The sequence below is a fragment of the Siniperca chuatsi genome, linkage group LG23 (assembly GCF_020085105.1).
Source record: "Siniperca chuatsi isolate FFG_IHB_CAS linkage group LG23, ASM2008510v1, whole genome shotgun sequence".
Taxonomy (NCBI): domain Eukaryota; kingdom Metazoa; phylum Chordata; class Actinopteri; order Centrarchiformes; family Sinipercidae; genus Siniperca; species Siniperca chuatsi.
Genome location: NC_058064.1, coordinates 12,650,311 through 12,663,184, shown reverse-complemented (window position 1 = coordinate 12,663,184; position 12,874 = coordinate 12,650,311). Strand labels below are relative to the sequence as shown.

The window sequence follows — 12,874 nt, the reverse complement described above, 5'->3', positions numbered from 1 at the left end:
TCAGATGTCTATGAGTTGTTAAAAGTTCACCAAAGACACATTTCCTCTGTAAACTTCTCACATGATTTTATTTAAATAACCGTTTAAAGACCAAAGAGGTAAAATTATCCAATATTTCACCAAAAAGCAAAGAAAATGTCCAACAAACTGATCACAGATTTGTGCAGCACAACTTTGTTTTTTCTTCTTTCCTCTCCCATGAATCATCTCACGACCCCTCAGATTTATCTTGGAGGGGCCCGAACACTAGGTTGGGAATCACTGGACTAAACTAGCTAACATATAAAGTAGTTAAAACTACCTCCACCTCGACCAGCTACAACACTAAAATACTGCTTTCACATTGTATTGCATCAGTATTAACAACCTAATAATGTCACATAAAATAATATATCAGTCACAGGGACATTTTATTTGTGATACATTTAGGTGATTATCTGTGCTTTTAAGTAGGGCTTTGAATGCAGGACTTCTACTTTTAATGAAATACATTGTTGTGTTGGAACTTCTACGATTGTATTTGTATTTGTTTTGCAGGCAGAACGTCTTCCTGTCAATCTTTAATTAAAAGACGGAAACTTACGCTCTAAAACGTGGGCTGTATTATAAAGTGTTGCGGAAATTATATTACTGGATTATTATTACTGAGGCATCAATGTGTTACGCAGTACTTTAATATTGAAGCTGGTCATGGTGGAGCTATTTGGTATACTATTGGGTAGTTTAATCTACAACAATGCATTTTATTTTAGAGGCTGATCATACATGTTTTGTATGTCAAATCTTAATCTACAAAGTAACAAGTATAGCTGTCAAATAAATGCAGTGCAGTAAAAAAGTTTATTTCCCTCTAAAATGTAGTAGAGTGGAGATCTAAAGTAGCATAAAATGGAAATACTCAAGTACGACTACCACAAAATTGTACTTAACTACAGTACTAAAATGTAAATGTAAGCTTATAAAATCTAAGAAACGATTTCAAGACATCAAAGGAACAAGAATCACATTTTTTATTCCTGCTATTTACAAAACATTACATAAGTTCATTCCATAAATAAAAGTGTATGACAGAAATAAAAAAACATACAGAACATATTGTACATTAGGCATTAATGGTTAAAGTGCACAGGTAGACATTTGGATCTGCTGTTTCAGATGAAATTCATTTGACAGTATTCTAGCCAAGGAGACATTTCAACCGCAGGCAGCTCATGCAGCAAGTCATATTAGAAGAGATGTGGCATAAAAGGCTTATTCGGTGAGAGTGGCATCAGCTGGGACATTGCAGTCTCTGCAAGAATACTGATGACGCATTTTCCTACAAGAGCCTCTCACAACCTGTCTGCAGTGGCCTTGCTAAAATTTCTCCAAACCTTGAAATCAAATTTTGGAGGCAAAATAACTGAGGATTTACTGCACGTCTACTGAATGTGCAACCAAACAGAGTCCCCTTGCCTCCTAGTGAACATGATCAAGTGTCATTTTCTCACTAAATGTGCTTTTAAGAAAAACTGAATGGAGTTAAAGTTTCAACTCTACAATGTGCTTAACAAGGCATCAAGACATGAGAGCTGTGGCTCATTCCTTCGTCTAACCTGATTATTTACCCAAGAAAATACATCGCTCAATAATAAATAAATGATTATATTTCAATCAAAGCACTTTGTAAACACTGTTTAAGAAAAGTGCTACATAAGGGTTATTAATATTATTATCTGTTCAAAGATTATTGGTTGCTCTAATGCTGAAAAATCAAAGAGTGAGCTTAAGACAAGTATGAATATTTAAATATGTATGTTTAAAAGACGTTGGTCCAGTTGACAAGTGTTAAATGTGTTTTGTGTGTGTGTTTAGGTACAGTAGATGCAACCGGATTAATATCTGTCTTTCCAAAGACTCACTGATATGTCCAGGTATGAAGGAAATGGAGAGAACAAATATTATCCATACAAGACAATACTTACTGTAAATAACAAAATGCCAGGATAGGCTCCAGCTACTCAAAGAAAATAGATGGCTGGTTAATGCTTGGTAAGATAACATAATTTTAGAGATACGGCAAAAGCATATGAAAATCTGATGATTATTAAAGATTGGTTAACTTCATTAAATTGCATTGTTTTTACAGCAGTAAGGCAAAAAAGATTCATTTGAAATTGATCTATGCATGTAGATTACTTTTCAATATCAGTTACATGCATTAACACGTATTAATAGAAAATTATAATGTCAACATATGTTGCTATAGCACAAAATAGCCAGGTTATGGTATACAGCATAATGTGTTTACATGTGCAAATTCAAACAAGGTACTCTTGATAATAACTTGAAGTGTGTATCAAAACGTACTAGGTGACTAGAAGGCACCAGGAACATATCTGTTTGACTGGAGAAGAGCCATGAACTCCTGTTTTCTTTTTATCTGGCCCATCAGCTTGATGCTCATGACAAGTAAAATCACCTGGGAAAGGGAAACACAAGAGTTACAAGCATGCAAATCTGACCACCAGAACCCTTGGGTAATATGTCTACTTCATGACAGGAAGTATTTATTTGTATGTATTTGTATAATGAAAGATAAATGACATTATTTAGCGATATTAGATCAATAATTCAACATATACTTGGTGACTGTCATTGTCAGCTATTGTTGCCCTTTTCACAGACGTGGTCATTTTTGCTATATTTTGACCATAGCCTGAATTTGAACATAACAAAGCTATATAGGGTAGAATTGGTGTCCAAATTAATAGCTGTTTAAAGTCCTACCAAACATATAAATGTGTAAAAAACAACAAAACACATACCCAAAACACTCCACTTCCAAATTGTATACCCATCGCCAATGAGAATGCAAGCTTCAGTTCAGAAACATAAATTGGTAGGCAAGGCTGTGAAAAAAAGTGCAGGTATATTTTAAAGGCAGTGGCAAGATTTAGAGAGAAGATCAGTGAGAAAATAAGAGTTTACTGAAGCAGTAAGCCTGTTTATTTTTCTAAGCAATGTTAAGACCTTTTACCTCTTGATAAACATACTGGTTCTTTGGAGCCCCGAGTGTGGCGCTGCCCCGTAGCCGAATCTGGTGAGGAGTACAAAATCCCATTACATAATATGACAAAAATGAGGTTCACTTAATACAACATCAATATTATGAGGACAATTTAAAATTTAAAGAAAATGTATGTTCCCTTTACATCCTGGGTCTTATTTCCATAGTTTTGACTGTCACTCCTATCAGTTATGATAACATATTTCTTTCCAACTTTGTTGCTGTGAATCTCCTAAGCAATAAAATTGCTTACTCACACATTTTCCTGGATATTGACAGTTACAGGAGGCAGGGATGGAAGAGCCCCAGTCTTTGTAACCATCAATAAGACCACAGCACTCAAACTGGAGGTGACAAAGACACACACACACAGTGTGTGTAAAGTAAAAATTAAATCCAAAACAAATAAACCAGAACAAAATGTATTACACAATAAAACACACAACAAGCACATGCCTGCACCCACGAATGATGCATCCTTTCTTTGGTCCCTTCAGTTAAAAGTTGCAAAATCCTTTCAAGTTTCATCAACACCAAGTGTAGCAATTTACAGCTATTTGTGACCCTAGTTCCTGGCATTCCCATTATCCCTCACATTCCAGTTAAAAATCATGACTTTTAAATGGTTTAAATTGGCTGGATTTGTACGGGGAACACACCCGCTTGCCTGGCCATGCCCTAAAGACTAAGTTACATATACTGCTGCTGTGGCTTCATTCATTTTGATTGCCACCTGAGTGCTGTGTGTGATTTTTGTGTCTGTGTTGGGGGTTACAGTTTACAGTAAACGCCACCAAATGTGTGTAGAAGACTGGGTGCTTGTCTTCTTTGGGCAGCATCCCTAGATTTCTTTCCCCTTTACTCTTCCTTTCTTTTCAGTGTCAGCTTTCCGTCTTAAGAGCAAGTGTGGGAGCTGGTATCTTTCTGCCTCAGGTGGCCAAAAGTACCCCTAAGCTAGCGGTAGTCCGGGGTGAGCACAGAACAAGGCGGCTAACAGCGGATATTAGTGGCTCGCCTGATAAACTACAAAGTTTTCTGCTGGTTGTATTAGCGAGCTAAGCTTATCACACTATGCTAGTTGTAAACAAGGAAGTGGAATCTGTCAAGTATGGCAAGCCAGCAGTGACAGTCTTGTGTGGTTTTGATAGCATTTGTTGTGGTTGTGTTAGACCGGAGGTTTTCAAACTGTGAAGCACGCCTCCCCGGGGGGGCGTCCTCTGAGTCATAATTCAAATGTGATTCATTCACGCAGACATGATACACATATTTTTAGATTCAGTATGACTTTCTGAGGACATCCTTATATCCAATTCCTAATGCGAATACACGTCAATAAATCAGCTTAGAAATCATAGAAAAGAGACGCTCCTAAAACTCCAGAACTTGCCTGAGAATCATCACGTTTTCAAGTTTTCTTCAGTATCAATGTAATGCAGTGATAGTTGTCTGTACATCCATTGGTGCATTGAAAAGACGAACTGCTAATAGCTAATTCGGCATCCTTTAATGGTGCCAATTTGCCAAAATGTAAACAAATGGGCTAAAAAACAAAACAAAAGCGGGACTCAAGGTGTAGGCCACAGCTACGCTAACTAGCTAACTGACTCCATGGCAACATTATACTTCCTATTTACTTGCCCCAAAGCATTATGGAATAAACATCGAGTTGAAAAAATAAATAATAGCTGCCTACTTCTTCTTGAATACTATACAGCAGGGTCCTGTTGGCTTTGCTGGTTCCAGTAAGTGGCATCATGGACAGCAACTTAGACTCCTCACGGACCACACGTTTCTGAGGAGGGAGAAATCACATTGAACACTGTTCTTTGCATATCAAGACGTACTGTAGTTAAAGCTGCTTTTTAATAGCTGTAGGTTATCTTGTACTATAGAATCACATTTAATATTGGAAAAGCAGGGCAATCAAGTACTATACCTCATAAACATCTTGGTAACTTAGTGCTGTTCTAATAATTATTGTTTGACTGGCTGCCGCCATCCCAGCTGCATACTGCACACATACACAAACCAACAATAGTAAGTGAAAGAGAAACATCATTTTTGAACACACACAAAAAGTTTTGCAACACATTCCTTCACATATACAAGAAGGCACACACAGTAGTAACACAAAAGCAGAGAGCAGGTTTTTACCAGAATCAAACACCATCTCTTTCCTTTACAGGCTCCAAACACACCGAGCACTGAGAGCAGCAGGCAGCCAATCTCCATGACGTACATTATCACTACAGAAACACTGGACACCAGCTGAGGAGAAAAATAACATTGGCTTTAAAGGGATACATTCACTTAGAATTAATTTAAATATTATTTTGTTGTCACAGATGTATTTCCAAGATAGCATGGCTATAAAAGAGGTCAAAGGTCAGGGTCAGCTACAGAACGGTACCCTTAGCGCCTGGATATAATTCACTGTCTTGCCCAAGGACACTTCAACTGGCAGATGCTTGCCAACGTGAGGGCTTGAACTCAGGTCTTCCAGAAAAAAGACAATATAGTATGTTCGGGAAATATTGATGGAAGACCAAGTAAGACCCATTTATTAATGATTCCCCAGTTGTCCTTTGATATCCCAGCAACTCTTTTGCTCCTTTAAAGCCTGACATGACAGGAGCTGTTTCTGCCTCCAATAAATAACATTATCAGCTTAGGAACTCCATTCAGAAGAACATCTGACGTTAATCTTACTTTGCCAGTTTGTACAAGGTCTCTATGCCAAGCTACTGTCATCGTCAACATGAAGAAGCACAGCGCCTTTGGAGAAAGGAACAAAAAAAGACATTGTTAAGTTTGCAAACTACTGTAAGTTTAGAAGACATGGAAAGTGTTTAACGCTATGCAGACAATTCAGGAAATACATATTTTAGGTTTGTGTTCGCTAAATTAGTATCCAATCCATAAATATCATTGTAAGTATCACCTACAATGTTTTGTGTTTGTGCTGCCTTTTGCTGAACTCAGATGTGTGTCACCTCTTAGAGGAGCAGTCTAGTTCATTTAAGGGCTAATGGAAGGCAGCAGCATGCTATCCAGGATCAGCCTACAACTGAAATAATGCCTTATATTACAGGTCAGTAATACCACAGCCAAAACGAGACCTATACTGCATATGACTCACACATTAAACAGCATTAAGAGAACATTACAGATTTGTTTGGGGGGAGAGGAGGGATGGAAAAGAATGGTTATCCTTTGTGAATGCAAATTATAACCACCACTATGGCGTCTTTTTCATATATATTTACCAGTAGATTTTCTTTCTTGTCACTTTCTCTGTGTACAACCTTAAAACATTATGGCATAAAATGCACTGCAGACATTGCCACATTGTACATAATTTTGATGGATGCTGCAGCATGTTTGTATGTGAGACAGAAATGTAGCACGAGGCTTGTTTTGGGTTAATTATAGACTTGACTGATGATTTGGGTCAAAAATAACAGCAGCAAATCAAACATTTATTCGGAGAAATAGCCTCTAAACGGCAATCGAATAGGCCTCTTGGCTTAAATTGCATTCAAAAGCAGGGAAATTCACCTACCATATGCACAGCATTTGCAAAAATAAACGGCCTTTTCAGGCTCGTTTTATCCGCCACCACCACCACTGCGCTCCGCTGCATGCTGCTGCTTCTCTCCCGAGCGTTAAAACGCCCTTTTACATAAAGAAAATATTAAGGATATATAGCTATGATTTGAACAGTAAGGACATCTATCTATCCGCACAGGACGTCACTGTGATGTAGCCTACTGGATGAGGATGCTCTGTGCCGCTTTCACGTGCAGTCGGAAATATTGGAATCGAGAGGATTAGCGCACAGGAATGATGTTCAGCCAGTTAGTTATAAAAGTAGTCACGTTGACTCTAAAAATAGGCTACTCAGTAGCTGTAGAATGTCTTATATTTCTATAGAAAAAAATACAGCCCTTAATATGAAGCTATTGTTTATGCAGTTTTCCTCATTTTATGCAGCTCTTAATAAATTGGGAGGCCGCCATCCAAATGTGTCTGCATTCTTTAGTGCAACTGATACACAAACATTTGAAATCCTTTCATAAAGGTATAATGTAGCTTTAATAAAGTGCTGGAACAAGCGGATACAGAATGTGAAACAGTCATGCAGTGTGGAAAACAATGTTTCAAATATAGGGTGAATACTGGTAGTGGGACACTTTCTGATACACTTCCTTCTGCATCATTTTTAATTATGATCCAAATGTCTTAGCCCCTCATATGATACTATTCTAACTAGCTTAAGATAAAAGAAAAAAAAACATTAAACACAGGATGGATGTCCCCAAACACACATTGACCCAAAACCAGATTTTTCCAGGGGCTACTGCCAAACTGGGACACCTTTATTGGCAATCTGGGACACTTAAAATGCATTCAATTGTTATTCAAGTATAGGCCTAATGAATTAAATACACAATAATGATATAAACTACAACAATAATAATAATAAACATCACCTTTTTTGTTTAAAGGAGGGGTGCAGGTACAGCAGATTCCTGGCAAAATGACTGCATTTCCCAGAATCCCACAGCAGTAATGGGGCTGGGCTACTTATCTAGAACAGGTAGGGCGGGTTTCTATTGTTTCAACAGGTGCTGTGAAGACAGAGAGAAAGAGAAAGACGCAGGAGGCTATAAGCCAGTAAGAACAGGAATAACATGACAAAGATAAAGGGAGGGAGAGAAGCCGGTGGAGGAAACATACTGACACGTGTGTGAAAGTACAGCAGGTGGATTGGACAGGACAGCATCTTTTTCATTTCTATTTTATTTAATGGAACTTCCTTTATTTCTTTTGACAGACAGCTAACCAGAACCTGTGCAGGAGGACAAAAAAGGATAGGACATTTTCTGCTGTCGTGGGCCATGAAGTGGGTCAACACCTGAGAAGGAGCTGAAAGGAACAGCAGAGAGAGAGGCAGTTTTGTCCTTTACTGAAAGAGTACGGGGGGATGGGGGGTGGGGTTAGACAGGCTGAACTGACTAGAGACACAAGACAGAGAGAATGGAGAATTATAAAGAAAATACCTTTTAGTTTTTAGCAACTGAAAACAGGCACAGCTGATTCTTCTGTATTGTTGCTTGTGCACCTGGTACTTTACAATGTGTACAATTACTCAAATTTTAGGCCATTGAAATATTATTGTGAAAATATTGGTGGAGTGACAAATGGATTGTCAGGCACTTTCTAATCTTTGAGCAACACCATTTTGCATCTTGACAAACACACTTTCTCACACCCCTAAACTGGTTTTACAGGCTACATGTGGACCAATTTAACTAAATTCACCCTGCTGCTGGAAATCTACCGACTGTAGCTTTCACTGGAAGGAGAAACAGTGGAGTAAGATTTTAGTTGGGGGGGGATTTGGGACAAAACTTCTCAACATAATAGCATCCGTTTTCTTTCCTATGACTCAGCCTTTATTCAAGCATGAAGACAACCCAGCATCTCTTGAAGTCCAAACATTCCAAGTGATCTACAGTATAAGGGGGATCATTTCCTCCATCCTCACACGTTAAACATCCACAGAAAAAGACGCATACTCTACTGTGCCTCCACCATGCAGACCCCAGGGCCTGAACACGATGACTCTTTTGATTTCCTGTTCAAGATCATCCTGATCGGAGACTCTAACGTAGGGAAGACCTGCGTGGTTCAGAATTTCAAGTCAGGGATTTTCTCAGAGAAACAGCAGAACACCATCGGAGTGGATTTCAGTGTACGGACCGTGGATATAGAGGGGAAGAAAGTTAAGGTTAGTATTCTATGTGGTGTGTTTGAGTGTGTGTGATGTTGAGGAACATATATGCATGTGGAGTCTTTGAGGACATGTGTGTGTTGAGGTGGTGTACAGAACATCAAATCAGCCATATGCAGACCTTTCTGTGCAACCAGCCACAGTGGAGAGTAGATTCAGAATTTCTTTTTCAAAATGTTGTAGTCACTGAAGCCATTAACAGTGTAAATAAAAACAGCTTTTACAAGAGTTTCAGAATTCATAGAGTGAAAAACTACTACTACCAGCATGTGTGTTAGAAAGGGATTAAAAAAAAGGACTTTAAGATGTGAGTAGTGGAAATTATCAGCCTACCTTCAGGTCGTAAAAAGCCTTAAGTTATTAAAAAGTCTTAAATTAAAAATGTGGTCATGTAAATTACTGTTGTGTTAATGTTTTTGTATGTGATTGCAGGCTGTCAGGAGACGTTACACACTTATAATCTAAAAGACAGTGGATTGTGCATACTGAAGGCTGTTCAATCCTTTTTGTGTGTTTAAGTGTTGTGTGTGTGTGTGTGTGTTTGCTCCATCCATCCATTTTATGTTGCTTATCTGGATCCAGGTCACATTCATTTCATTCATTATATCATTAGAAATTATTGTTATTTACTTCTGGGAAGTATAAAAAAATAATGTGATATAGTAATTAATAATTCAAAGCCATATTATCCCTACTGGTTTTCCATCATTATTTCATACTTTGGCCCTATGTGACCATGAAACAGGTATTAAATTGCATTCTATATGTGGTATTAAAAAGTTCTTAAATTTAACACAGTTTACCCTGCAGAAACCCTGATAATGCCTGCTAAAATCGTGGGTGTTTTAGAGTCAGCTGGCTCTGACAATGACAGGCTGCATAGCATGGTTACAGGCCTTTTTGGTAAAATATTTAATGAAAAGTATGGTATAAACTGGAAAAAGCAACTCCTGTCAGAGACACGAAAGAGCCACTGAGATGTGATGGACTTCTCTAGGTTTGGGGGTAATTGACAATAGAGGTGTCCTGTGGTTACAGTGTCAGTTAGACACCAAAACAAGTCAGACCAGCTGCTCACATGAAGGACCTGTCCTTCGGGTTTCTCTGCTCGAGCTTTTGTGCGGACAAAAACAAACCTGGAATGACCTCCCTGCGCTGTCATTGAGCTAGAAAATGAACTAAATGATTCAGGTGGAATGTGATAGGTTCCGCATGCATCAAAAGTCAGTATGTTACTAGGGTACTTCTGATCTGATAAAAAATCATCTCTGTGTTCATTCAGTTAAGTGGTGGCTTACATACACACTTCCTATCATCACTAAACTGATCATTCATGTGCAAACTGATTATCTATATTGATCAATGGGCAGACACCGGCACAGCAGTACCTGCCACACATAATACTGTCAGGTTTGGGGTCTCTATCACACTTGGTTTGTCTGTAGATTTGTCATAGTTCGGGGGGGCACAGTCTGTTACTCAACGCACACACACACATCAACACACCTACACTAACTATTGTATTGTAGACAAGCCTGTTAGATTACTGCAGGATAATAAAAATGGCACGCTGTCTCATCTCAACAAACGTGCCATGACCTGAACTTTAATTCAGGAGGAATTATTTTGTCTACCTACGTCATAAATCCCTTAGTATTAATGGTTAAGAGAACCGTGATCTCAAAGATAACCACCCCGGATTTATGTAATGAAGACCTAAACATGAATTTAAGTTTTGATGGTTTTGACGACTGGTTTCCATGCTTGTAGTAGGGCTGACAGTGTTTACAGACAAGATGTCAGCATTTGCATTATATTTTCCCATTTAATCCGTCTGTTTTTATGAATCAGTAAATCACATTATAAGGTCACCATAAGGTTGTAAAAGTAACACAATAGATTGAACTGCTTGGGAATCGTTAAGAGTTAAGGGTTCAAATGAGTCCAAACAATGACAGCTCCTGTTTGTGTGTTTACCTCAACCCCCAAGCCTGAGGCTGTATGTAATTGAGCCACCTGATATTGAGTACATTTCACTTTTGTATTTCTCTTCATCTTTGGTGATCAGCGGCTATACTGTGCTGTTTTTATGTCACATTCTGTGTGCACAGGGATGATGATTTCCTTGAATTTTCAGTTTTTAATGAAGTTCCCGTGAGTTCTTTTTGGCTTTGGTTGCCATTATAGATATTAACTACTACTAACAACCCACTGCTAAAACTCTAACATGTATTATACATGAGTTTGTAACAGCAGTGCATCAGCTTTCATAAGCTAGATATCACAGCTAAATAACAGTTAAATCACAGCTGTGTCATGTGAATCAAGTATTTGTCTTCGAGAAACACTATAAGGAGATTATTACTTGACAAAAAGCTTTCTTTATTTTACAACTTCTACATAAAGAGGGAGTCATCAAATATTATTATTATTATAATATTATTATATATTTTTACATATTCAGAAATGTAAAGATGTCAGCTTTTATTTAATTAATACAATGGAGAAAAAATGTTATGATCTGGTTTGTAAGCTTATCCAGATAGCAAAAGTAGACATGGTTCAAATCATCAATACAAACAAATAGGTTGAGCTGGTGAGTCTGGATTGGTTGCTATGGCAGGTGTTACCACGCTAGCATGGTCTGTCAGATGCTAAGGGAGTATTGTGTAAAAGGACACCAAGGAGTCTGAAACTCTATTTCCTGTGTGTGTGTGTGTGTGTGTGTGTGTGTGTGTGTGTGTGTGTGTGTGTGTTGGTGAATAGTCAGTCTATTGCCATTTTGTTGATTATGTGCATATCAGCCATACATCCAGTCAAGTGTATTTCATTATCCATGTGTGTATGTGTGTGTGTGTGTGTGTGTGTGTGTGTGTGTGTGTGTGTGTGTGTGACAGATGCAGGTGTGGGACACGGCAGGTCAGGAGAGGTTTCGTACGATCACCCAGAGCTACTACCGCAGCGCTCATGGCGCCATCATCGCCTATGACATCACACGACGCCCGACCTTTGACTCTGTGACTCACTGGATCAAGGAGGTGGAGCTCTATGGAGCATCCAATATAGTGCTGGTTCTCATAGGTGAGTGTGGGTGTGACTGTTCACATGTAAGTGCAGTGTGTACTATTTAGTACAATAGCCCTGCAATAAGAGCGTGTCAGAGAGGTGTAGGTTTAATGTGGTCATTTTTTAGGCTCACATTTGTGGTGTTGCTGTAGTGAATTGGTTTATATAATAAACTCTTGATTTATTTATTCTTCTATTTATTTGTCTACCCTATGTGCATAGGGTGATTTAGTTTCCCAATTAAAAGTGCTGAGTGATTATCTCCACCAGCTGAGGAAAGGGATGTTCAGCACATTGTGCCTTTCTCAGGTGTCAGGGATTACTTGATGATGATCGTTTCCTAGAGCACATTGAATTCCCTGAAGGTTGTTGAAGGTGATAATTTGAACATTAGTGCCTTGGGGAGGCTTTTTAAATGCTTTTATTAACAAAGGTGGCATCTTTTTGCAGCCTAATGTCAGAGAAATATATATTTTGAGAATGTACTGGAAATATACAGAGCGCTGCAAGCAGGATTTGAACCTGTGTGGGGAAACAACATTGATTTCAACACCTCTCTTGGTACGGTAATGATACTCCGCTATGGTACTTTCTGATTTCTGTGGAAAGTGCATCATACCTAATTTAACTAAGTACAAAAAATACAAAAATAAAAATAAAAAATGTAACAATTTAATGTGGGTTTGCTCATGCAAACATACACGATAAACCTTTTGGAATTTGACTTAGACCTCTAAATTGTTAGCAACGACCTTTCCACTAGGCATACTTCAAATTTATTAAGGATCACATAATGCGCTTCAAATTTTATCTTGAGATCTTTGAGTACCCCACAGTCCTCAAAGTCAAATCAAAAACTTTTTTCTAAATTTTCTAACTTTAAATGGAACTTTTTATTTCAGTCATGAGCATTTGAATCTGAAAAACAGTGTCAAGCGAGTGAATATACATACGTACAACAT

General features: G+C 38.2%; 2 protein-coding genes across 3 annotated transcripts in view; one reads left to right on the top strand and one right to left on the bottom strand.

The window, feature by feature from the left end:
• Positions 1–986: 986 nt before the first annotated feature.
• Positions 987–6,857, bottom strand: LOC122871082 (tetraspanin-8-like). Its single transcript, XM_044185681.1, has 9 exons — positions 6,612–6,857; positions 5,759–5,824; positions 5,204–5,317; positions 4,986–5,060; positions 4,743–4,841; positions 3,307–3,393; positions 3,020–3,079; positions 2,808–2,891; positions 987–2,461 (listed from the first exon to the last, which is right to left on the bottom strand). The coding sequence occupies exons 1-9, from the start codon at positions 6,690–6,692 to the stop codon at positions 2,357–2,359; spliced, it is 771 nt and encodes a 256-aa protein (XP_044041616.1). The 5' UTR covers positions 6,693–6,857; the 3' UTR covers positions 987–2,356.
• An 833-nt stretch (positions 6,858–7,690) lies between these two features.
• LOC122871083 (ras-related protein Rab-19-like) overlaps positions 7,691–12,874 on the top strand; it is an 8,315-nt gene continuing 3,131 nt past the window's right edge. Inside the window, exons 1-3 of one of the 2 annotated variants that reach the window (XM_044185682.1) lie at positions 7,691–8,026; positions 8,506–8,843; positions 11,744–11,927. In XM_044185682.1, coding sequence (XP_044041617.1) covers positions 8,649–8,843; positions 11,744–11,927 — 379 coding nt within the window. In that variant the 5' untranslated portion in view covers positions 7,691–8,026; positions 8,506–8,648. The remainder of the gene's footprint in view (positions 8,027–8,505; positions 8,844–11,743; positions 11,928–12,874) is intronic. The other variant, XM_044185683.1, reaches the window with a different exon arrangement.

Coding starts and splice junctions, on each gene's coding strand:
- LOC122871082 (XM_044185681.1), bottom strand. CDS start 6,692: ATGCAGCGGAGCGCAGTGGTGGTGGTGGCGGATAAAACGAGCCTGAAA. Junction 5,061..5,203: donor AGAGATGGTGTTTGATTCTG/GTAAAAACCTGC, acceptor GTATGTGTGCAG/TATGCAGCTGGGATGGCGGC. Junction 3,394..4,742: donor TGTATAGTATTCAAGAAGAA/GTAGGCAGCTAT, acceptor TGTCACCTCCAG/TTTGAGTGCTGTGGTCTTAT.